The following is a 25,103-nucleotide window of genomic DNA, read 5'->3' as shown; positions in this document are numbered from 1 at the left end:
ATTGTAAGTTATTTTGTTATTAAATTTATATTAAAATTCATAGGTAGAAAATCGTGTATAAATTCACACTATTTATTTTCAAATACAATTTGTTGTGGTTTGTTGTTGTTAAAAGAAAGTCAAAAATAAATACATTATCCTATATTATGAAGAATAAAGATTTAGTTTTGGTTATTTTAAATTTAATTATTTGTTTTGTAAATACTTTAAATAATTTTTTAAATATGTTCTACATTATTTGGAAAAAACAAGGGTTACAAAATTTTGATATTAATTTAGTAATTTAATAACTAGTTTATTAAATTCAAATTAATAATTTAATAATTTGTACAATCTAAAACAAAGAGGTATTTAAAGGTGAGTTGGATCTTTTTGTATTCACTTTTTTTAAAAAAAGGCATATAATAGCCTATTAATTATTAAATTCGTTCATATTACTTTTATAAAAAAGTCTTTTTATTTGGTTATTTTATTTTTAATTCGAACAAATTTTGAATTTTGAAAACAGTCTATACAAAAACTTACTTTGATATATTTATAATATATTATATTATATAATACTAATATCCCTGAAAAGAATTATACATATTTATTATAATAAATTAAATACACAAAGTGTTATATTAATAATATAATACACAAAATACCACAATTTTGTTTGTAAAGACGCGTAAAAATACTTTGATACAGAAATGGGTGAATAAAAAATATAATTCACAGTCTATTCAATCCCTAATATTCCCGTTCACTTAAATTATTTTAAGTGTATTTTCAACATATATAAAGACCCATTTTTTTTCTCAAACCCAAAAATGCTCTAATTACTGAACCCCACTTCTCTTCTAAAACCCGTTTTTTTCCAAAGGAAAAATCGTAAAGAAAACGAAGGACTGTTTTGTCCCATACAAGACTTATATAAAGAGGAATATGAAAACTTATTAATTAAACACCAATGACCGATTCAAGCACTTCTGTTGCAGTAACAAATGAAACGTTCAACCCTGAACTTGTTGGATTTGTGTTAGTTGGAGTGTTATTATTAACACTGACATTGATGATAGTCATCCACTTATTCCCACGACTTCACTTCCTTTCGGAGTCGATCATCTCTCTAACTGTTGGTATTAGTATTGGGTTAGTCTGTCTAGTTCTCTACCACTTTGGCATTGACTTTATTTTTAATTCGCGGTCTTTTGCTCACATATTCCAGTCGATTTTCCTTCCCTGTATTATCTTCAACGCAGGCTTTACTATGAAAAAGCGGAACTTCTTTGCAAACATAGTCCCCATTCTTACCTATGCAATTGGTGGGTGTGTTCTCTCCTCTTTAATCATTGGATTTGGTATTTACGGATACACTTTCATCAATGTCAAATTCATAGGACTCGGCTCACAGAATCTGAGCATCAACCAAGCACTCCAATTTGGTACTTTACTCGGTGCTACTGACCCCGTCGCTACTCTCGCTCTCTTCTTGGAGTTAAATGTGGACCCCCTCTTATACTCCTTAGTCTTCGGTGAAAGTGTTTTGAATGATGCGGTCTCTATTGTGTTATATCACACGTTAGATAAGGATATGAGCACTTTTGGCTGGATGGATATGTTAAGTATCTGCGGCGAGTTCTTAATTAAAGCCTTAGGCTCCTGTGCTATTGGCTTGTTCATCTCGTACATCAGCGCGTTCTTGTTCAACAAGATGAAGACGCTCAATATCTCAGCGACACTGAATGTGATCTTAATAGTGGGGACTGCGTTCTTCGGGTACTTCTTGTCTGAGATTTTGGAGCTGTCTGGCATCTTGACGATATTTGTGACGGGAGCGGTGATGTCTCACCATCATTGGTACTCTGTTCCAGAGAACCAAAGACACACCGTTTACAATTCAGTTGGTACTTTGGCATTCATTAGTGATACTATGACATTCATATGTGTTGGCATTACTCTCTCGAATCCAAAGAACTTGACTCTAGAATGCTGGAACCCCCTCTTCATCGTCTATGTGTTACTCCTTTGCTTCATCTCAAGAGCTTTCAACATCTTCCCTATCACTTTCATTATGAACTGTAGAAAGAACGCCCCGCACATCTCTTGGAAACATCAGCTGATGCTCTGGTATGCCGGGCTGAGAGGCGCAATTGCAATTTTGTTGTCGTTGACGATGGGAAGTGTGTTGGTCATCAACACGACATATTCCATTGTCCTCTTCACTAACGTCCTCATTGGAATGACTACCCCACCCCTTCTTAAGTTGTTCAAAATTCAAATGGGCGGCAGTGAACCACTCAATATCAGAGAGGCTGACGCTCTTGAAGTGTTGGACTTGGACGATCCACAATCAAATAATAGCAATAGAGCATTGAAGAAGATGTTCATCATGTTCGATGAAGGGTTCATGAAGAAGTGGTTTGGTGGACAAACCAGGCAAGAGAAGTTTGTTACTCTTTTACTTTATAAATAACAATGTATAGTAATTTACTATACTATTAATAAATAATAGTAATTTACTATAATTGCTTAGATAAAAATAAAACTCATTGAAAACTTCATTGTGTTGAAATGAGTTTTATTTCTGTTTAAAACTCAGTGAACTCATGTGATAGAGAACTCGCGACTATTGACCCGTACCTGACTCAAGACGACGTACAAACAAACAGAGAAAAAGTCGACCACATGTTCAATACGCCACAACCAAAGGAAAATGAAAGCACTGAAATTCCAATGACTACAGAAGCCGTAGAACAAAATGAAGGAGAATTGGGACCGAAGTCAAGCGAAGAAAACACAAGAGATCCACTCATAAACATCGACACACCTCCTCAACCGAAAACAGATGTGCCTAAAATGCTCGAATGATTGTCACTATCAACTGCTGTCCATTTGATTTTTACAATTGATTTCGTTATTACAAATTTTGGTCTTGCTTTCAGGCGTACTTTACGGAAAATACCTTTGATATGATAATTAAAATGTCTAAGATTTTTTTGAAATGGACATATTACAGTTCTATTGAATGATATATACCGATTAGTACGGTCTCAATGAATATCAATACATCGTTTTCTTTTGAAGTCCATTGCCATTGCTCTCAAATACAACAATTTGATTTCTTGATATTCATTTATAGAGATTTGAATCACCCAAATGTTCTTCTCCAAAGAAACCATAAAGAATTAATAGTGAACTAATAGTTACTAGTAAACTCCGAGTCACTGAAATGAGGTAGGAAAGCGTCAAAAGAGAAGGCAAAGAACTTCTTTGTCTTCGCGTCAGTGTTTTAGAAAACATTTGTTGAGTGCATTGAAAGAAACTGAATGAAAGAAGTACAAGTAGATTTACAACCCAGCGAGTTTTTTGAGCTTTTCGACTCTTCTGATTTTAATAGCGTTTTGCATCGCCTCCTGTGAAGTCGATGCGACGACCAAATTACTGATCACGACGATTGAATCTCGACGCCCAAAAATCTTTCGCATTTTATCGATTCTGACGTGGTCGTATCGATTGCCACTCCGACGGACTTTACGAAGGAAACAGGGGTCGGGGCGTTCCCCTGTTTTCTGTTTAATGGTATCACTCTTGAGCACAAGACTTCCATTTGCTTTTGCTTGTTCTGATGTTTCCGAGATAAGGAAGGGCGATATCTTCTCGATCGAATTTCGGCGCCCCGTCAAGCGCGTCAGTTTGTCCTTTTTCTTGTCAGTCATTTGGAGATGAATGATCCAGTCTTCTGTGTCACGTAAAGTCTTTGTGTCGTTACGCAGAGTGAAGTCGGCGTCGTCGATTGGAAACACTATATACTCCGGACTGACGGGATTTGCTAAAGTCGACGACGAGTCGTTCTCCCAACACTGGTGCGAGTAATTTTCTTTCTCAGTGTTTTGGGTCGGACATTCAAATTTGATGTATGACGGAATCGAGTCGGACGAGAGAAAACTCTGACTTGTGCTCATCGTGCTCATCTGATTTATTTGATGCTTTTGGATAGATTTTTGTAGAGAAAAGCACTACTCGAATATAAAAAAGTAGTTTACTTTTATTATACTTTTATTGTAATTTTATTATAATTTTATTATACTTTTATTATAATTTGTATGTTTAACTATGAACGGAGAATTGAGGCTCTCTAATGTCCCACTTTTCTTTGTGGTTTTTGACGCAAACCTTTTTGTATCGATTTCAGTAGGGTGTCAGTTACCTCTGATTTTGCCGCAGTAATCTGTTGTTGTGATTTAACTTCAATTCAAGCCGCAAGTTTAAATAGAAAAACACCGCATATTGCAGTGTTTTATCCAAATCGATTATTTCGTCGTTGTGTGCCTTGCGTGTCAACACATTAATAGTTCAATTATAATTATTTTATAGCTTCAAACCACCTCGTCGTTAAAATATTGCATTTTTATTTCGCATTTTTCTTTTATATTTTTTTAAAGTGTTTTTGCTAATCATTTCCTGTTTATTTACGTTTTTTTGTAGTAATATAAGAATAACTAGCTTTCTTTATGTTCGAGGAAAAAAATCGAATTTTTGGCAGAAATAGCTTCTTATATTTGTTTCCTCAAGATCTGTATTTTTTTCTTTTGGTAAATACGGAAACACTCGTTTAACCACAAATCGTTTTGATTGACTTTTTCATCAAACCCTTGCCCATCTTGTACTATACAAAACATATTTTATAACTATTTTTATTATAAAGTATAATACAATTTATTTAAATAAAACTGCCTTCATAATTCAAATTCATAATGAACATCTTTGTATTGTTCTAATAATATATTTTTTAATAATTAATTTTTAAAAATAATAATTACTCTCTTCTATAAGTTATGATTTTTTTATAGTACACTTATTCTATGATTTTTATTATTGTGTTGATAATGTTATAAATCTGTATTATACTGTAATGGTATAAATATTATAAAATAAAAACTATTGAAACCAATGAACTCAAAATCATAGATTAAAGGAAATATTTTAAGTTATTAGACGATGTTGTGCTTCCCTCGCCATACAAACTATTCCAACTCCTGAGTTCTGTCAGTGAGCTTGAATCCTTCGAAACGGATGGGTTGACTTTTTTCGCTTCTTCCAAGAAGTCTTCCGTAGTGATTGGTCTTAAAATAGGGTTTGGGTCTCTCTTCTTCCCCTTTTCACTCTTCAGATATTCTTTAATCGGTCGCATCGCCACGACTTGTCCGAGTGCAAACAAATCGCTTCCCGAAAACCCTTCCGTCTGTTGTGCGATCATCGTGTAATTCAAATTAGGATCGACGTCTTCCCTTCTCAGTATCTTCTTTAATATAGTCACTCGATTCTGTTCATTTGGTAAGTCCACTAATATCCTTCGACTCAATCGACGTAAGACCGCATCATCCAAATCAAACGGCCGATTCGTGGCAGCCATTATAATAACGCGTTCCATATCTTTCGACTTAATCCCATCCCACAACGACATAAACTCGTTCTTCATTTTACGTACCGCCTCATGTTCACTGCTCGACCGCTTTCCTAAGAGCGCATCAACTTCATCGACAAATATAACACACGGCGATAATTTCGACGCAAGTGTAAAAAGGGCTTTGACATACTTCTCGGCTTCACCAAACCACTTCGACCCCAATGAGGACATCGACACATTAATGAAATTCGACTTACTCTCCGTCGCTACGGCTTTCGCTAACATAGTCTTCCCCGTCCCAGGAGGACCAAAGAGTAAAACCCCTTTCGCCCCTTGCGTCAACTTCGAGAAGAACAACTCCGGGCGCACTAAAGGAAGGGTGATCGTTTCATTCAACACTTTTTTGACATCATCAAGTGCTCCAATGTCATCAAACGACACATTGATGTCGTCAGACTTGATCACATCACTCAGAAGCTTCTTTTCAAATTCATTGTCCGTCTCCATCTCTTCAACATCTACACTTTTCTTCTCTTTCACAACTTCAAGACCAAACCCTATCTGCTCTTTCGTCAATTCCTTCGGGTCCCGCACTTCTTTCCGTGCTTTTTGTATTGCTATTCCTATCGCTCTCTCTATTTGATCATTACTATACACTTCATACATCTCTTCTTCAGGATACTGCGCAATGTGGACACCAAACTCTTCACTGTGCTTCGCTAACAACGCTTTGTTCTTCGCAAGCTTCTCATTCTTCGCATCTTCGCCTACTAACGATTTCCACTTACTCCCAAACTCCCCACTCGGCTCACTGAATTTGATGACATTCCCAAATAACTTGGAAATGACACTCAAGTCTTTCTGTTGGTCTTTGGACGCTTTGGAAAAGGTGATCGTCTCAAATCGAATCTCTTTCATCCCACCTAACATACACAAAGACTGATCTATTTGTTGCGAAGCATGCGACTTCGATGGGGGCGGCGGTGTTACCATTGTTCCTATGATCACCGACTGTCTGTCCGAAAATTTGAACGACCGGAGATACGCTTTGAAGTCCGTTTGTAACTGCTGATTGTCATTTAACCCACTTATATCAGTGATAAGAAGTATCATCGGGCCATAGCTGTCCATCAACTCGTCGAGTCGTCCTATCACTCGTTGGTCCCCATCAGGGATCTCCTCATCGATATTCCCAAGGTATTCAATTTCAACAAAACTCGCGACAAATTTGTTTTTGAAGTCGAAGTTGACTGCGGCGTGGGAGTCTTTCACAAAGAGGACGATCCCATGTGTGCCCAACTCAATTTCATCATTGAAGTCCCGCTGCATCTTCCCTTTCCCTATAAACTGAACTAATTGCCGCACTCGAAACTCCTTTCTTTCTTGTGACTTCGCGTCTACCGTCTGGCCCAGTTTGTCATATTTCAACTCGACTAATGGAAGGTCATACTTATCCGCAAGACCTCTCACAACTCGACTCAAGTGTTTCATTCCGTTCTTCGGAATAGTCAAAAGTACTGTTCTGTATAAGCTAATAATGTCTTTTGTGTACTTCATAAGCTTCGGATGTTCAAATGGAATCTCACAGGTGTAGTTCAGCGCCTCTTTCTCACAAGGCTTAAGAAACTGAAACGCCTCTTCGTTGCGTTCTTTCCGTTCTTTCTGTTTTTCTTCACTCTCCGAGGAGATCTTATTCCTTCCAAACTTATTAAATATAGCTACTAACCCTTCTTTATGTGGAGTCTTCTTCAAAGCCGTCTCACTCATCGTGAAATTGGGACGTCCTACCTTCTGTTCTTCTCTGTATGGTAAGATGGCCTTGTTATTCTTCAAGTCTTCAATCACTTTCTGCACGGGTGTGTCTAAAAAGAACAACGTGAAGATGTAGACCTTTGTGAAATAAAACCCAATCTCCGTCTTATTTTCTAAGATCACCTTCTCGCCCTTTCGAACTGTTTTCTGATTCACGTACACAAACCCTGTCGTTGAATTAATCTCTAAAGTCGCTTCTCCCGGCTTTTTGTAGGTGATCGATATCTCCACGCATATCCCGTCCAGCGCAAAATTCGTCCCATTCGGACCAATCAAGAACTTTTGTCCATATAACTCGATCCCGTCATACATCTTATCGTAAGGCCGTAAAGTCCCCCAATGGATCATTTTGTTTTGATCCGGAATCGGTATGGGCCGCTTCGGTGTCGTGTTTTCAGGGATTGGGTACCGTTCATAATAAGGGTCGGCGTTCTCCTCATCCTCGTCTTCATCCTCGTCGTCATATTCATCTTCGTTCTCAGAGTGTTCCGATGAAGAGGAAGTGGAATTGCTATCGTCGACGTTGTTATGTGACATCTCTTTTATTAGTTTCAGTCATACCTTTATCTATCACTTTTATTAATTTTTCCGTCTTGTTTTTCTCATCAACAGCCTTCTTTTTTATATCCCCAACATTTTCTCTCTTTTTCCTCTTTTTTTTGCACTACCTTCGTCTTCTTCCAAAAGTTCAAAACAGTTCACCTCCTTCTTTCGTGGCAGTCTTTTTTATTGTTTAATTCTGTTTTGAAGTGAACTATTTCTCATTTTAATTTCTTTCGTTTTCTGTCATTTGTTGATTTTTTTTGGTCTTTTTTGAAACAATCAAAATTATCAGCTGGAAATCCACCGGTTGTCTGTCTGTATGTCCATTACCATACTCTAAATACTATATAGTAATACGCTAATAAAATATAGGAATAGTTTTATACTAATTATTCTAATACATTTATAAGAAAATAATCTATAAACAATACATCAATTGAAGTAATTTGGTTCGTCGGGTTGAAGTTTCATTGAACGCAACAAAAACAGGAGCTCATCAAGTAACCCTTCTTTATTCAAAAAAACGTCTGCCTCTTGTTTCTCAAGTTCATTTGCTTCAATCACTTTCCCGGGATTTAATTGTTTGAGCAAACAGATGCAATACTCTTCATCATTCATTTTATAGACAATTACTTTCTCTGTTATTCTTAGTTACTATTGACTTTTACTTTCAAACTAATTTAAAACTGTTTTTAACTTGTTTTTTAACAACACAAATTTGTTATAAATTGCCCATAATTAATTTGGACGATGATGTGGAGTTGTAAAAATTCTCATTGATTTGATGTTTCTTATTTATTCCTTATTTTGACCAATTGGTTTGAATTACATTTTATATCGGACGTTTGTTAGTTTTATTTAGTACTTTATTATCTACTACATTTAAAATTTATTTTTGTAAATTGATAATTGTTGTAGTATTATATAATTATTATATTTAATACATTTTTAATTTGTTAATTATTAAAAATAAAATCGTAAAAATGGTATTTTTTTGTATTATATATAATAGTAATAAAGTTATATAAATAATAATACAATTGAATTACAATACAAAAAATTAAATCAATTAAAAACTAAAAATAATAGTAGAGTTAATAAATTAAAATTATGATACAAAAATGTCATTCCAAATAGTTATAAATTAAAACCATTAAAAATTAATATCATTTAGTTATTACATTTTATCATACAATATTAATACATATTATTAAAAATCTTATTTAAAAACAACTCAGAACTCACTAATTTCAAAATGCCTCTTATTTTTTATCTCATTTCATTGACATCTTCTCAATTTCCATTTCTCAATTACGACATTCAGTTTGAGGAAAAATGTTATACGGTTTGTTATACATATTTATCTAGTTTCTCGTAACTAGTAAATTATTGTATTTATATTGTATTAGAACAAATTTATCTCAAGCTACCAACGGGAGAGTTATACAACGTCGATTACAACGGGAAGACTTATCACTGTTCCATTCCCATTCACAAAAACACAACCATATCCAATGAAGACCAATTTGAAGCGCTTCGCCATCCAACGTGTTATGCATATGATGATACATACTTCAGATATGTTCTCTGTCCTGGTCGTAATGTGACACAGCAGCGCATAATTTCTAATACAAAAGTTGGCGAGATCGTTTTAGGTTCTTCCGTGCAGTCGGTCAAGTATGGGCATAACTACATCAAAGAGATATACACTGATGGAAACCTCTGTTTAGGTCTCGGGCGTCGTTCCATAGAAGTAAAATACTTTTGTTCAGAAAAGACTCTCTCTCCTGTATTTGGTGGGGTCGAAGAGACAGAGCCATGCAAGTACACTCTTCAATGGCAAATCCCTCACTTCTGCAATCATCAAGTTTTCGACGAATTTAACACGGAAAACAAGGTTCGGTGCTGCAAGAGTGTTATCAAAGAAGACTCTATGCGTGCTATGACAAAGGTTCCTACAGACCTCCTCCACACAAGCAAAGGGTCTTAAGAAGATACACCACTCTCGTTCAGACACGTGGCATTCTATTTGTGGAACTATTTTATTATAATTCTTATATTATTATTTATAGTTTCAAACACCATTCAATTGAAATTGAAGTTGAGGAAGTTGAGTTTCTTGTTGACCAACAAGGCGACGGATTCCTCTCCTGATTGGAATACCATGACATCGTCAGACTGCTTGAATTTGAGAAATGCGATTCTTTCTTTGTCAAAGCAGTTGTGTATTTCCATCACCTTTCGGAAGTCAGAAAAGACCAAAAAGAGAGTCTTATTGATCCAACACATCTGTGCGTCCCGCATTGAAGCGAGTGTCTTCACGATGAATCTATTCTCCGTGTCGAAGAGTATAAGTCTACCAAAGTTATCAGACAGTAACACGTATTTATCGGAGAATGGGTTATAACAGAGGTCTTCTATGTTTCTTGAGTCCGGTATCGCAGATGTGAATGTCGACATCTCTTCGTTACTAACGTCTTTAAAGACGACGGGGTATCCTTTTCCATATACTGCCATCTCCATTCTTTCATTCACTTTTCTCCCAAGGACTCGGTCGATATCATTCTGCTTGAAGCAATTCGTCGACTTCAAAAATTGGAGTGCAACGACTTCATGACAAAATTTGAACTCTTTGTAATGGAGGTCCGTCTTTTTATATACGGCTTCTGTGATAGAGGTCAACGAAGTCGTTAAGATGGTCTTTGGAGTTGCTTGAATGAAGACGTCGTCGTTTAATATATAAATTTTCCCGTTGCCGTCGACAGAGTCTGCTCGAAGACTGTATGTGATGAACCCATTCACAACTAGAATCTTCCCCGGAAGTAATTTGAGTATAAAGATATCTCCATTGAAACAGAAAATCGAGTGAAACTGTGACTTACAATTACACTCCATTTTACAGAAGAGTTCCGTGTGTGCCAAAGGACCGTCATGGAGTTCCGAGTAGTCACACGTCTTCGACACCGTTTGTGGGCCATCGGTGGTGATTTGGCTTTGTACTCGGTACACTTCATGGGGCTCAGAATCAAACAGTAAATACAACTCGTTATCAAATGAACACGACGCTATTATTTTATGTTCATTGGCACACCTGAGCGTCAATGTTGTCTTACACACTCGCATCGTCATTTCTATTTTTCGAGTATGACTAATTTTAAAGTTCACTTCGACGCAACAGAGCAAACTATATTATATAGTTATTTTACTATACCGTTTAATAAAAAACAAAATAAGAGTATAAGTACACATTTACGTTATGACAATACGAAGTCACTTCCCCCGCTTGACATACTCAACCATAGCAGTGATCTCATCTGTGTGTTAGTCGATACTTTGAGAATTGACATTACACTTATTTATAGTTATACTATTATATTAATAGTATTGTAATTAATAAACATATAATAATAATATTAATACATATAATAATAAATTTATTAATTATTTATCGAAATAGAGTCTGAGATAGAAAATAACAAACCGACATCAAGGGAATAGAACTGGAGTTTATTAGAACTATCCTGTATCGCGAAAATGACGTTGTTGACCTTCGTGACGATGCACTTCGCTGGTTTAAAGCTTACGATTTTCCTTGTTGACAACGTTCGAGCCTTTCTCTTATTGTCATCACTGAACGTAATTTTGTCCTTTGAAATGATCATTGCTTTCTGTTTTGGTGGGTCTGATATTAAGAAGAGATTATACATCTTCATTTCCTTAATATTCTTCTGTAAAAAGTCCGACTTAGTGTTCTTCTTCCGGTCTTCCATCAGCAAGTTGACTAGTATTGAGTCCCCTTCTCTATATAGTTTATTTATAGTAAATTAATTATTCAATTAGAGTATAGAGAACATCAATGGAGAACACAAAAACAAACATCCTTTCTGGTCTAAGAGACAGTAGTTATCCCACTCGACGTCTTTCATTGTTGCTTGATAAGGCAATAAAGGATAGTTCTGATCGACTTCGCCGTTTGTTAGTGAATAAAAGAGGAAACAGGTTCCTTCGAGTTTCTCTGTTTTGCGAAGTAAGTTAGATGCCTCGTCGATGAACTCTCCGACCGTCTTCTGTGTGCTAAACTCAACAAGAAACTTTCGCAGATTCCACCACACGTTGAAGACCTTTCCTATCGACTTCTTTCGTGGGGTGTCATGGCGTATCAGTGTCGTAGATTTACTCAAATATAACATCCCCTTTTCAGGCTCTCGACTCAAGTCTCGCGGACTAATTAACAACGTTCTCTCCTTATAGATAGGTCTCCCATTTCGTGGAGACCTTGGGATCTCTTCCAAAGGGGGTGCCTTTATTTCAGACCCAAGTACCTTCTTAAGTTTAAGAGTCTTAGAGAACTTCGAAGAGAGCATAAAAGTCTTCCCTACACTACTAAGCTTTTCGTCGAGGTCGGGAACCTTTGCGTCTTTACTTACGACCCCTTCCGTGTTACACACTTTTAGTATATAGTCTGACGTGTCAAGACTTAAGACATCATTCCCATTCAACCCCAATGTCTTGTTTCTCTCCGAAACGACTGTTCTAATGAACTCTGCGATATCGACGTCTTCGTTAATTCGTATCACCACCGACATCTTCTCAAGGCCAGGAACGTCGAAGAATATTTTATAGATCGAGTCAAACAACGTCTTTTTCTCCGTTAATACCTCTTGCTTCCCACACGTTAAGTCGTTCTTATATTTCGCGGAGTCTTGCATAAGAAAGTGTAAGGAGCCCATATCTATCACTAACGTCTCCGCTTCGCACACGGGGAAGTCCTCATCTTCAACGCCGTTTTCGTCTGCTATAGAAAGGGCGTAAGTACTTGCCCTTTCTCTTAAGAGCTTCTGGTCTGTGTTATTCAGAATTGATTGATTCACCTTTTGGATGACTGTTTGTATCACATTCTTAACAGTAGATGATGGGGGGCAACTCACCGCGTACTTTTCAATAGGAAATGGGGGTTTGAAGTGGATCGTGTATGTTGCAAATTGGATTGTAGAGCGGAGCTTAGTGATGCGTGGTATTTTTTTCACTACAAAGAGGGCGTCGACTTGGTCGGGGGTGAGGACTTTGAACTCCTTTTTTGTTGTTTGATTAATTTGTGGTTGTTCGAATATGATTTCTTTCTCAAATTCAATTGGGTTGAATGGGTATTTAATGGGTCGAAAAGTCATTTCATCAAGGGGAAAGAGTTGGTCGATACTCCCTCGTAAGTCGACGCGTTGAGTAACTTTACTGAACTCGTCTACTAGTGTGTTCATAGTAATTTAACAGTTTCATTTTTAGTATAGTATATTTATAATATATTTATAATACATTACTAATACATGGTAGTATTAATATCCAACCCATTCGAAATAAATTCACAAACGAATTGATAATTTCGATTGAAATATTTTTTTTTCTGCGACTTCTGTTTGAAGTCGCGAAGTGGGCGTTTCAAAACTGTTTTGTTACTCAAAGCAATTTTTGTCGTCTTTTTCAGACTTTTACTCGTCACATGCCATCACATTTGTTTTCATTGATTTATTTGCCCCGTCTTTCAAATCATAACCAACCCTAAATTATTATTTTTTTTGATTGTTTGTTCAGACCGTTAACTTTTTTTCGATTTTGTGGGATATTTTTTGTTCTACAAATTTTATTCTATTCGTTACTATTTTTTTACTATATTTTATTAGTTCTTGAAATATTATACTTTAAAAAGATTTTTTTATTTTTATTGTTCTCTATAATTTCTATAAAAAAAATTGGAAGAACCAATAGCCCAAAAGTGCAGTAATTGTTAAGTATTTCCATGACAATTTTTATTAGAGTGGAAATACGTTAATTTGCTCTTTTTTTCTTCAAAAATCAAATTTGGTTCTGATAAAAACAAACTATATACTTTTAATATATATCATAACTATATAGTTTTACGACATTAAACTATATCTTATTAATAAAAAAACCAAAACTCAAGTAAAAAGAACACGCAATAACGATCAATGAAAAGCAACGTACATCACACTTACTTTTCATTATTCTTTTCATCCAAAATGAGCTGTAATTCCTTACAGAGTGTGTAGTCTTTAGTTGGGTGCCCGAGTGATGACAACTTGACGAGTTGTTGGAATCTATTTGAGTAACCGTCCATACAGAAGTACCCATTTCCTAAGTAACAGAAGTGTGTATTAATGATTTGTTCTCTCACCATCTTCCCAAGTTGATCCCCAGTGACGATCATATTATTCATTAATGGCCCTTCAATCACCATTCCACCCTTTCGGAAGACATTCACAGAGTACGTCCCACACATACTTGGCTTGATGACGATCACAACTTCCGCTTGTTTCCCAAGGAGTGATGGGTGATATGGTTTAATGCCTTCGTCCCACACTATATGTACCAAAGATGACATCTCCGCCATCGTCTTCGTCTCGACTGTTTGCATCTTATACACTTCTTCAAACACAAATTCGTTCTGTGAGTCCGCGTAATACAAAAGTTCATTATCTGGGATCTTCTGACATAAAACAGGGTCACACGCTATGGAAGAGGCATCCACATACCACCCCAAGCTTCGCATAAATTGCTTGTACTCACAAGACACGTCACTTCGCGCTTGGACCTTCTCAAAATCAAAGTCCTCTTCTCCCACATATATTATCGTGCTCTTGAAAAAGACTCTCCCACTCAATCGGTCGAGTTTTGTGAGCTCATTTAAGAAGGATGGGGTCTTCTCGATAGGAACTAATAACTTGTCGTTCATGGAATACAACGACAAGATGTTCTGTAAGTACTCCATCAACTCATTTCGGACACTATCACTCAAGTCAAGTTGCCGGACGGGGATGTCTACCACATCTATCGCTTTACTCACACCCGTGTCACTCTCCGTTGAGAGTTTCCCCATCACCTCCTCCACCTTATTAATGTATTGGTAGTACTCATCGACTTTCATGACATCTTCTGGGAATTCGCACATCATCAAACTCGCGTCGTCCTTACAGACGTCGTCGATTAATTGACTCAACAAGTTGGTGTCTGTGTATGTCACTGGTTTTGGTATTCCCGTCTCTTTGTTGTTCTTAGCCCATGGGATCTGTGCTATTGGCTTGAAGTCGTCTTTAATGTCTGGTATTCCCACGTCCGTCAGTGTCTGCATTGGAGAGACTTCAAATTCGTACATCCCATACATATTTCGTATAAAGACTCTTGTGTGTGAACTTTGGGATGGTAACACTGAAATGATCGACTCTCCATAAGCAAAGTACTTTGCTTTCTCTTGGTCCGGTATATTCGCTTCGGAACATTTGAACATCCCATGCTCTGTTGGATCTCCAAAGACGACTTGTGAGAGGAGAGCAACAAATCTCTGAGCAGAGATGTGTGGGGGGACACAAGTGGATGGTCTGTCCGCATTAGCTGGGGGTTCTTCTGTGTTAAGAACCATCTGGATGACTTGGAAGAGGCGATGAGTTGTCTCGTCGATCAAGTGGACGGAGAATAAGTTCTTTCCATAGCTCAGTAACCAACGAGAGAGGACATCGAAGATGAATGAGACGCAATCCACTGTAATAGGACAAGTCAAGATGATATTACAGAGTGCGTCTACAATATAGTTCACGACATTCTCAGGTATCAATTTCGCATTGACAGCCAAATATGAAACGATTTGAAGGGAAGTGGTGTAGATGAGGTAGCATGGACTCCTCACTCCTTCAAAGAAGATATCCAAGAAGATTCTAAAGTCGACATCTGCCTTCATTTCAAGTGCAATTAAGTACAAATTGGCAAAGCACCAATATAAGATGCATTGCGTCTGTGGCTGTGACATGATTCTTAAAGCCCCAATAATGATGTTAATGAGGGTCTGCAAGTAGTTTTGAGCGAGTGGCAAAGATGCAGCTTTGAAGACTTCGAGTAGATTGGGGTAGTTGTACTCTATCATCAATAAAGATGAGATCAAGGAACAACACTTCACTTGGTCTTCTAATGTAGCGCTTCCGACCGTCAGTCTTGAGAGTGATTGAATCACTGAAGGCAACGCCGCTATGTTTTTGTTTTCAGGATGGGAGAAGATGTTGTAAGCACTTGAGATGAAGGCCCATTGCACGTCGATTGTTTGTAAATGAATACTTTGGACTAAAGATGTGAAGATGTCGTAGACTATATCGTCATACCTTGGGAAGGCTCTTGACGCTATTCTAGAGACTGCTTTGAAGCAGAGACACCTCGATGCTTCTGTTACCATTGACTGTGGCTTTACTATAATTTCAACGAGAATAGGGAAGAAGAGTTCTTGAATTGGTAAGAAGAGTCCATTAGTGAATTGGAAGGTGTTATCTCGAGGCGTTGAAATTTGCTCTGCTGTTATCGTCGAAGTCGCCAAAGGCACTTGTGCTGTCTTTCTTGAATTTTTCCAATTAGTCGGTTGGACGTTCCACTGACTTTGTCGCATCGCTGGCTTTGGCGCAGATGTGTCTTCAGTCACTTCTAACGTGGAGACTTCCTCTGCAAATGAAAGTAACTTGACCAACTCGCAGAGGATTTGAATGTTCTTTGTGACAGTTTCGACATTCCCAACTTGCAGTGGGTGGTCCAAAAATTTGAATATTAAGAGCCACATCTCTCGTATTCTTTTAACATCCCACACTGTCTTAATTGCCTCAAGTTTAGGTTCTGTGTGTGGGGTGTCGTACTTCTCTTCGACTTTCAAGTTAGTGATATACTCGCTCATCTCTATTGGGAGTTTAATAGAGAAGATAGAGGGGTGGTATATCTTCTGACACAGCGCGACGGTCAAATGTTCCAATTTGTTTTGAATGACTGTCAGAACATCGACATCAAAATACGGTCGCAATTTCTCGAGTAAATCGAGCCAGTCACCTTCATATTGCATCCATAGCAAATGTAATATAAATAAGGTGTTCAGCAATTCCTTCTTATAAGGTACGTAATTTTCATTCTTCACATTTTGTAAGAAATTTATTGAGCACGTCGTGACGGTCGACAATATAGTGCTCTTCAGGGAAGGAGTCAGGTCTTTCTCCATCAACGCAAATTTGTCGTAAAATCCTATAATAAGTTCCATCAGCGATTTCGTCGCTTCATTCGTCAAATTTGCACTTAAGAACTTTTGCGAGAACCAAAGCCCCGGCGTTTCGATAATTTTGAATTGAATTGTCGTCAGCCGCTCCTTTAAAATGGTCTGCAGATTCGACTGACCAACAAAGAAGAAGTCTTTGTACATCACAAGGAACGATTCGATCATTTCCTTGTCGTTCGGTTTAAAGACGGAAGTCATTTCCGTGTAAAAGTGGACTAAAATAGCTAGAAAACGGTCGTCCAAGACCAACATTCTAGAAAACGGCCCTTTAGCTGCATTCATCACTTCTTCGCCCAACTTGTGATACAATCGCGTTGGGACGTCATTTGTGTTAAAGTGGTGTTGGACGTTCAATGTGCTGAGTGTAGGGATTTTCTGATAATTAGGAATGACGCAACAGATGAGTTGGTGGAAGAGTGGGGAGTACAACTTGAAGTTCTCTTGCGACAAGAAGAGTTCTTTAAAGAAAATTTCGATGAGTGTGATGGAGAAGTTCTCTTGTGCCTTCAAATCGAGTCCTTCCGAGGGGCAGTAGACATTCGAGTTTGAATTGATCGTGGGAACTTGATTCTCTGATATTTGGGGCTCTTGTTCCGGTGTTAAAAACGATCGCAGATTGAAACTTGGTAAGAAGAATTTGCCGTACATATCGCCAATGTTATTTTGGATTTTCATTAAGTCCAACAAACACTTGAAGACGTTTTTCCGGACTTCGACGTTGGAGTCTTTACATAAAAAGTTACTTAAAATAGGAGCTATTAAATTAGTATTTTTTAACTTTATCAAATTTACTACTAATATACTATAAAAATACTAATAATATAATATAGTACAAAGTATAATTGTATTATAGTTTTTAATAGTATACCAACAAACATAATTGGGAGATGTCGTTCACCGTTAAATAAGAAGCAGAAAATTTAACGACACTTAACATGACCTCGATCTCTTGAACACTTAAACTATGACCCCCCTTTTTCAATAAATTGTCAATAGAGTTGGTTATCTCACCTAAACACCGTTTGAGAGCATCAGTGTTTGACGAAAAATAAGACGACGGGACTACTGTTTGACCTAATGACATCATTGAAAGTAACGACTTGACTGCTATTGTCACGTCTTTTCCAGTGAAAGTCTGTTGGTATTTCTTCAGCGCTTTGGGGTCTGTCTTCACTTCTGTCACCGGTTGAAACGGAGTGGACATTTTGACTTGCTTCTTGCTCATTTTTTCTAACTATTCTAAGTTCCAGTTCGCTAAGATTATTTGGACTGATTTCTTTATAGAGGAAGATGTTCCCGAAATATTGCATTGACGACCTTAATAAATTGTTGAACATTCTCAATGCATCTAGAAATTATGTATTTTGGTTTTCTGTTTGATGGAAAACTATAAACTATATTTTTTTCAGTTTCAGGTTCTTTTCTTTCAGAAATAGTATCTATTCATAGTCACTGTTCTTCTTCTTTTTTACTATTCATTCACGTCGATATTTTTATAAGAATGTGGATAGAGTGTGGGGTGTTGAAACTCCAAGTATAAAGGACTTGATTTGCTTGTTTTTTAAGAAGACAAATGCCGAGATATTTTTGTTTAGTAAAAAGTTCCTGTTTGCAATGGAAACATTTTAATGTGTGTTTTTTTAATTTATTTTATTATAATTCTTATTTGAATTAATAAGTTAAATGCATTTGTAAATAGAAAATGAAAAATTGGTAATTTTTTCGAGAAGAAAAACTAATTCAGTGATTTGGTAAAAAATATTGAAACATTGAATTATTGTAATTAGGGGCTTTTTATTAAATTTGAATCACTTTGAAACGAGTAAAAAAGTGCGCAAGAAATTTTTGTATGAAAATAAGTGGAATAAACAATAAAAAAACGACAAGTAAACGATGATAAGTTAGTGATACGGCGTATACAATGGTTTAACTGTTATTTTAGTCAATATTCATCAAGTAAAATAGTAAATAAAGAGTGTATATATTCTTTTTATGGCAACTTATTTTTTCATAATAATGAAATGTGTTTTAATTTAATGAGCGATAATTCAACAGATAACTTAAACAATTAAAAATGTTTGAATATAACAATAACACATTCGAATTAAAGTGTTATTGTTATTTATATTAATAGTGCAACTAAAATGAGGTATTTAATAACAATCAAATTAATAATAAGTACATATTGAAATATTAATACCAACATTTATTTTGTTCATATTTTCCAATTGTTTAAATTGTTCAATTTAAACATCATGGTAGTCTTTCATCACCTTTATTAAATAAAATTTAATGGACAACACTTTTTTAAAAGACAACTCAGACATTTACATAATAAAAAATGAAATGTTAAACTTTAAGCATCAAAGTTTTTCATTTGAATGTTACAGACTTTGTTGTGTAAGTAACACAACAAAGTTTGTAACAAACATCACACTTTTTGTTAAAAGTTTAAGCGAAAAACATTGTAAGACAAATCCTTTATATAAAAATCAAAAATCAAAGTTTGTCACTTAAAAACGTCACCAACTTTCCTCATTTCAAAAACGATTTAGTTATGGTTTAAAATGTTTAATATCAAACAAACAACACACCAAAAGAATAAAAAAGACTGTTTTTATTCCAAAAAACTTTCGACTGAATATTATTGGAGAAAATTCAAAGGAAAAAAGAAGTATAAATGGATAAATCTCATAAAGTCCATACAAAACAAATGACGGCAAAACGATCATTCGATCACTTGTTCAAGATATTGGTCATTGGAGAAAGTGGTGTTGGGAAGACTGCAATCATGCAGAGGTACTGTGAGAACACATTTGATCCAGTATATATAAGTACTGTTGGTGTGGACTTCAATCCAAAAATTGTGAATTGTAATGACAAGGTGATTAAGATGCAATTGTGGGATACTGGTTTGTTTCCTTAACACTTTATACTCATTATATTTAATAGACACGTTTATAATATAAATAGAGTATTTCAAAAATAACGAAAAGCTGGACAAGAAAGGTTCCGAAATATTACTACGAGTTATTATAGAGGTACACAAGGTGTTCTTATTGTTTTTGATATGACTGACAAATTCACGTTTGAGAAGGTAATAACATGGTTCCAAGATGTAATGGAACACAATATGGTGGAGTCTCCTGTTATCTATTTAGTGGGAAACAAACTAGATTTAGAAGGGAAGTATGTTATCAATAGAGAGATGGTAGAAGGGCTTTCAAGAAAGTTGGGAGGAGTCAAGTTCTTTTTCTGTAGTGCGAAGAATGGGGAAGGGGTCCAAGAGCTTTTCTCTCAAATGACAGTTGATATATTGCAAAGAGGAGAATTGGTGAAGAAACACAAAGAACAAGACACTATAGAAATAGATGAGAAACCAAAGAAGAAAGGTGGGTGTTGTTAAAACACAGACGAATTAAATTATTTGTTATTAATGTAAAGGTTAGTAATATCAATTTTATTAAATGTTATTATGTTTTAACACACACAAATTTTAAATGATTTTAATAATAAAACAATTATTTCTGTGTGTTGTTTGTTGACTCTTTTCTTCGTCTTCTTTCTTCACTTAAAAATTTGAAACTGTTGTTCTTAGCTGCATTAAAGAGGGAATCAACGTTCAGATAATTGAGAGTTGATATCTCAAAGTAATTACAAGCTTCTATTTGTTTTGCAAAATTCAATACGTCTTTTGTGGATATATAATCAATGTCTTTATATTGATTAATATACTTCATGTCCGTTTTAGTACCCACAAGGATGATAGGAGTATGTGGATCACTTTTTCTAATTTCTGGCACCCACACATTTTGAACTGAATGGAAGTGGTCAAGGTTGATAAGAGAAAAGCAAATTAAAAAACAAGTTGCCTTATCGTAATATACTGACCGTTTAATACTGTCATCACTTCTTGAACATGGTGCTTCACATAAATCGATTAATATTGGAGCATTGTTTTGAGATGTTTCTATAATTACATTTTTAATAACAGATGGAATATATTCCAAAGGAAATACATGTAATAAATAATATAGAATAAGGCTAGTCTTCCCCGCCCCAGTGTTTCCAACAAACACAAATTTCATTGCTATGTTTGCATTCATTTCGTTAATACAACTTTGTACAACAAGTTCATTTAAAATCATTTTAATGATTATTAACACTTTATAATAATTATTACAATGATTTTTAATATGATATGGAGAGTACTTTTATTACTTCACTACTAATAAAAAGGAACACACATAAATAGTTAGTCTCTGCTCAAATCACTCAGTTGCTTCTGCATTTTCAAATACCTCTTGTTGCTTGTTTCTTCGACTTTTTCAAGTGTATACCCACTATCCAGATCGGTGTGGTTCGACACATCGTCATCTATCTTCACAATCTTTTTCGAGACTTGATCAAAACTTGGTCTTGCACTTGGCTCCTGTTTCCAGCAATCTTCTATGAGTGTTTCATAGAAGTACGGCACCGTCTTGTCCATTGCTAAACGCTTTCCTCCAAGGACGTGTTGTTTGATTTCAAAAATAGATTTGAACCCTTTGAAAGGCTCTTCTTGGTAGAAGATTTCCCAAGCAGTGATACCGAAGGAGTACACATCTCCTGCAAATGTATATTCATCTTTATACGTCTATTTAGTTAGTTAATAGTTTACTTATAATAAAAAGTACTATACGAACAAACTTCTGGTGCGGCGTAAATTGGTGTTCCAAGTCCTTTATCGTCCTGATTCTTAATAGTTTTCTTGGTGAATCTTGACGTCCCAAAGTCGGTGATTTTGACTGTGCAGGCACTGTTTGGGTCGAATGAATTCATTAACAAATTGTCTGGTTTTAAGTCGAGATGCATGATTTTGTTTTCATGTAAAAATTGCATTCCACGTGCTGTATCAAACAAAAGCCTTACCTTCAGTTTGTATGAAAACTTCATGTAGTCTTCTTTGTCTTGTCTCAGATACTCCCCTAAAGACCCCAAAACAAAGAATTGAATCACCATAGACACTTGTGGCAAATATGTGACGGATCCCATGTACCCGGCTACAAAAGGGTTACGTAGTCGTCCCATAATCTCACACTCCGCCATCACTTCTTTCTTCAATTCTTTAATTTCCTCGTCGTTCAAATTGTCCCACTTGAATTGTTTGATAGCGACGGGGACACTCCTGTAACTCCCTATATACACTTTACCCATCGCACCTTCCGCTATTGGTTTTTCTGACATGTTGAGTTCGTCCATGTCGATATGTGTGGAACTTGCAGCATCTGTAGTTATTGTGACTTGGTGGTGCAGCCTCAGACACATTTGTTTCGACAACTTTTCCATTTGTTGTTGATTGTCGTTTGTCCAAGTATCGAAGTTCTTGCCTTTAAGTAACTCGGAGACTTGGACAAGTGGTTTTCGACTCTTTGAAAACCACACGGTGTATGGGATCTTCAACCCTCTTAATCGTGTTGTGCAGTGTAACGTGCAATATGATGTGATTTCTCTGTCGGTTCTTCTTGGTGGAATTATCAAGACTTGTGGGTCGAAGTAAAAGACATATTTTGGGCATATAGGAGTGTGGAATATGATCATCATATATTTGTTCTTACTATAATTTTTGACCTCCATCTTCTCAAAGCGAGTATCGAAAATAGCAGTCGACACTGTTGTGTTGCCGTAGTCCAATTCAATTGGATTGATATAGTATTTGGTCTGTTTTGAAGGCGCTCCTCTGACAGACCCATTGATATAAAAGTGATAACATGGCTGCGCATGTTTGAATGTATCAATATCTATCTTCTTGTGTGTTAACCCAAAGAAGATGATTAAAAAGAGAATAACACTAACAATAACAACTCCAGCAACACATCCAATGACTAACCCAGCTATTGCTCCTGAGGTTATTGTCTTTTTTATACAAGAAAGTTTGTCATTTGGATCGGGAATATACCCTTCCACACATCTACAGTAATTGTCACAATTAAGTCCACCATCACAGTCTTCTTCTCTTATAAAATTGCCTTTATCGTCATAATATATATCCGACTTGTTATTTCCACACAAAATATTCTTACAATAATGCTCTTCTGTGACGTGGTATCCATAATTAATAAAACACTGACAACTCTCATGACATCCCTCACTATTTCTATAACACTGTAAATCACCTGGGCCCCCAGATAAGCACTGTTGAGTCACACATAAGTTATCTTTTGTAAGTGTTGCGCCATTACTACATTGACAATATTGGTCACAATTGGCACTTCCAAACAAGCACTTTCCGGCACTATCAACGTTCCATACGCCTTTGTAATAACATTTGAGGTGACAGTCATCTCTATTTATTAATTAATTATCGATTGTTTGTTATTTATAGTACATATAAACAACAAATTTATTGATAAGGAACAAACCCCCCATATCCATCTTTACATACACAACCTCCAGCAATAGTGCTACACGCTCCAAATCCATTTTCAAAATTGCAGTTTTTAGGACAAATAGCTTTGAAGCTAACAGTTATAGAAGCTTTTTGATCATGAGAAACTATAGAAAAGTGACGTAGAGTGTCATTGTTTCCTTTTATCATAGCTAAACTCCCAACATTAGTCTCATCAGATAAAACACCATGATTGTAGCCATCCCACGCTTGCACACAAGATGGTTTGGTCACCCCTTTATCGTCTGTTACTGTACCTATTTCTTGAAGATAGTTGACTCGGTTTTGGACTGTAGAGTCTATTAGAATATAATAGTCTCCTTTAAATTGAACCGTGAAAAGGATATCCTTTGCGTAATTAGTACTAAAGCAAACAGGGATAGTGATTATTCCTTTCTGCTCAAAAGGGACCTCCCAAAAGATCTCAGAGGTCAAGTCTTTTGCCAACGCATCTGCCTTCTCTTGGTCTAACACAAACTCCACAGGAGTTGTCTGTTTGTCGATTGAAGTAAAAACAGTTGAAAGTGAAATTCCTTCGTTACCTTTGACACTAACAAATATATAGAACGCCGGATTTAAGTCTCCAGCCGCTTTTGCAACAGGAATCTGGAAGTCGTAGTTCACAGTACTTTCATCCAAGTATGTATGAGCGAAGCACACTTGGTTCTGCGAGCCCTGTTTTTCATTGGTGATATCTACATATACATTTGATGTCTTCGTTGTCTCCTTTTTGAAGTTAATCATGACGTAATCCTTTGTGACTTTACTCAAATCGATTTTGAACCACTGTCCCAGTCTAAACTTTTGTCTAAAGTAACAAAAACTGTAATCCACCTTTGAGGTAAAGTCTATTGTGAATGGATACATAACACCCTCTTCCATTGGAATGATATATTCATCACTTGGAATGAACTCTCCTGGCGGTTTCACTATTTGGTTTGTAGTCGAAAGACATGTGTCGTTCTGTGGTAAGTAAGCTACAACAGTCTGACTGTCGACAAAAGCACAATGGAGACACGTGTTGTCATTATCAAATTCTGGTTCACATTCCCTGCATGTGTAATCACTAGTACAAGGGGTCTTACACCCAGATGGGCATATATACGATTCTGTTTCAAGTATCAAGAAAACAAAATAGTACATCCATACAAGTATAGACATGTGTTTACGTTAAACAGTTGCTTTCGTCTTTAAATTGAATAATTTCTACTGTTTTTTCTTGTCAACTTGGAATACAAAGTATAACGGAATGACAGGTTTCTACAATAAAGTTACAAAATGTAGTCAAGTTTTGTATTTATTATCTTCAATGTTTTTTATTTCAATGTTTTGCTTGTATTTATGTATTAAATGGACGGGCAATTTATATGGAAATAATGGTAATAAGCAATTTTGGATTGGTGGTAAATCACGTTTAATTCAGTTATATTTATTTTGAAAACATTGTTCACGAATTTTTTATAGCTAATCTCTACTTTTGCATTCAAAATGTAATTAATTATCAACTAAACATTTTGTTCATTAATAGACAAAATTTACTGACCAAATCAGGATTAATTATAAAATCAAAATAATATGGTGTCAAATGGGTTGATTTGCATTGCAGAATCCAAAAAATAATAATTGTGAATTCCAATATAATTGAAGAAAATTTCTTGTGTTTTTCGGAAGGAAATTATGTTTTCATTTTTTTGTTTACGTTAAAAAGTCTTTTCTTTAAGATTTGTAAATAAAAGACGGAAAGAACCATATTGTGATATTAAAATCGCTCTAAAATTGATAGTTTAACATTTTAAATAAATTCGAAATGTCAGACAATTGTATTTTTAAAATAGTAATTAGTC

At 35.9% G+C, this 25,103-nt stretch overlaps 10 protein-coding genes across 10 annotated transcripts; 3 read left to right on the top strand and 7 right to left on the bottom strand.

Annotated features, from left to right (window-relative positions):
• Window positions 1-952: 952 nt before the first annotated feature.
• On the top strand, window positions 953-2,853 carry EIN_146190 (sodium/hydrogen exchanger, putative; the record flags this gene model as incomplete). The annotated part of the gene is made up of 2 exons (XM_004254348.1): window positions 953-2,430; window positions 2,601-2,853. The coding sequence occupies 2 exons, from the start codon at window positions 953-955 to the stop codon at window positions 2,851-2,853; spliced, it is 1,731 nt and encodes a 576-aa protein (XP_004254396.1).
• A 479-nt stretch (window positions 2,854-3,332) lies between these two features.
• Window positions 3,333-3,947, bottom strand: EIN_146180 (hypothetical protein; the record flags this gene model as incomplete). Its single annotated transcript, XM_004254347.1, has 1 exon — window positions 3,333-3,947. One exon carries the CDS (start codon window positions 3,945-3,947, stop codon window positions 3,333-3,335), a length of 615 nt encoding a protein of 204 aa, XP_004254395.1.
• Window positions 3,948-4,954: 1,007 nt separating this feature from the next.
• On the bottom strand, window positions 4,955-7,741 carry EIN_146170 (hypothetical protein; the record flags this gene model as incomplete). The annotated part of the gene is made up of 1 exon (XM_004254346.1): window positions 4,955-7,741. The coding sequence occupies one exon, from the start codon at window positions 7,739-7,741 to the stop codon at window positions 4,955-4,957; it is 2,787 nt and encodes a 928-aa protein (XP_004254394.1).
• Window positions 7,742-9,002: 1,261 nt separating this feature from the next.
• Window positions 9,003-9,737, top strand: EIN_146160 (hypothetical protein; the record flags this gene model as incomplete). The annotated part of the gene is made up of 2 exons (XM_004254345.1): window positions 9,003-9,092; window positions 9,174-9,737. The coding sequence occupies 2 exons, from the start codon at window positions 9,003-9,005 to the stop codon at window positions 9,735-9,737; spliced, it is 654 nt and encodes a 217-aa protein (XP_004254393.1).
• Window positions 9,738-9,832: 95 nt separating this feature from the next.
• On the bottom strand, window positions 9,833-10,876 carry EIN_146150 (hypothetical protein; the record flags this gene model as incomplete). The annotated part of the gene is made up of 1 exon (XM_004254344.1): window positions 9,833-10,876. The coding sequence occupies one exon, from the start codon at window positions 10,874-10,876 to the stop codon at window positions 9,833-9,835; it is 1,044 nt and encodes a 347-aa protein (XP_004254392.1).
• Window positions 10,877-11,017: 141 nt separating this feature from the next.
• Window positions 11,018-13,002, bottom strand: EIN_146140 (hypothetical protein; the record flags this gene model as incomplete). Its single annotated transcript, XM_004254343.1, has 3 exons — window positions 11,018-11,061; window positions 11,229-11,528; window positions 11,625-13,002. 3 exons carry the CDS (start codon window positions 13,000-13,002, stop codon window positions 11,018-11,020), a joined length of 1,722 nt encoding a protein of 573 aa, XP_004254391.1.
• A 749-nt stretch (window positions 13,003-13,751) lies between these two features.
• On the bottom strand, window positions 13,752-18,057 carry EIN_146130 (hypothetical protein; the record flags this gene model as incomplete). Its single annotated transcript, XM_004254342.1, has 2 exons — window positions 13,752-17,587; window positions 17,709-18,057. 2 exons carry the CDS (start codon window positions 18,055-18,057, stop codon window positions 13,752-13,754), a joined length of 4,185 nt encoding a protein of 1,394 aa, XP_004254390.1.
• A 1,455-nt stretch (window positions 18,058-19,512) lies between these two features.
• EIN_146120 (hypothetical protein) lies at window positions 19,513-20,238 on the top strand (the record flags this gene model as incomplete). Its single annotated transcript, XM_004254341.1, has 2 exons — window positions 19,513-19,744; window positions 19,829-20,238. The coding sequence occupies 2 exons, from the start codon at window positions 19,513-19,515 to the stop codon at window positions 20,236-20,238; spliced, it is 642 nt and encodes a 213-aa protein (XP_004254389.1).
• A 115-nt stretch (window positions 20,239-20,353) lies between these two features.
• Window positions 20,354-20,938, bottom strand: EIN_146110 (hypothetical protein; the record flags this gene model as incomplete). Its single annotated transcript, XM_004254340.1, has 1 exon — window positions 20,354-20,938. One exon carries the CDS (start codon window positions 20,936-20,938, stop codon window positions 20,354-20,356), a length of 585 nt encoding a protein of 194 aa, XP_004254388.1.
• Window positions 20,939-21,087: 149 nt separating this feature from the next.
• Window positions 21,088-24,420, bottom strand: EIN_146100 (serine-threonine protein kinase, putative; the record flags this gene model as incomplete). Its single annotated transcript, XM_004254339.1, has 3 exons — window positions 21,088-21,468; window positions 21,522-23,157; window positions 23,234-24,420. The coding sequence occupies 3 exons, from the start codon at window positions 24,418-24,420 to the stop codon at window positions 21,088-21,090; spliced, it is 3,204 nt and encodes a 1,067-aa protein (XP_004254387.1).
• Window positions 24,421-25,103: the final 683 nt, after the last annotated feature.

The sequence above is a fragment of the Entamoeba invadens genome (assembly GCF_000330505.1).
Source record: "Entamoeba invadens IP1 unplaced genomic scaffold scaff_1105074725361, whole genome shotgun sequence".
NCBI lineage: Eukaryota > Evosea > Mastigamoebida > Endamoebidae > Entamoeba > Entamoeba invadens.
Note: the sequence above shows the minus strand (reverse complement) of the source record. Positions and strands in the feature narration are given on the sequence as shown.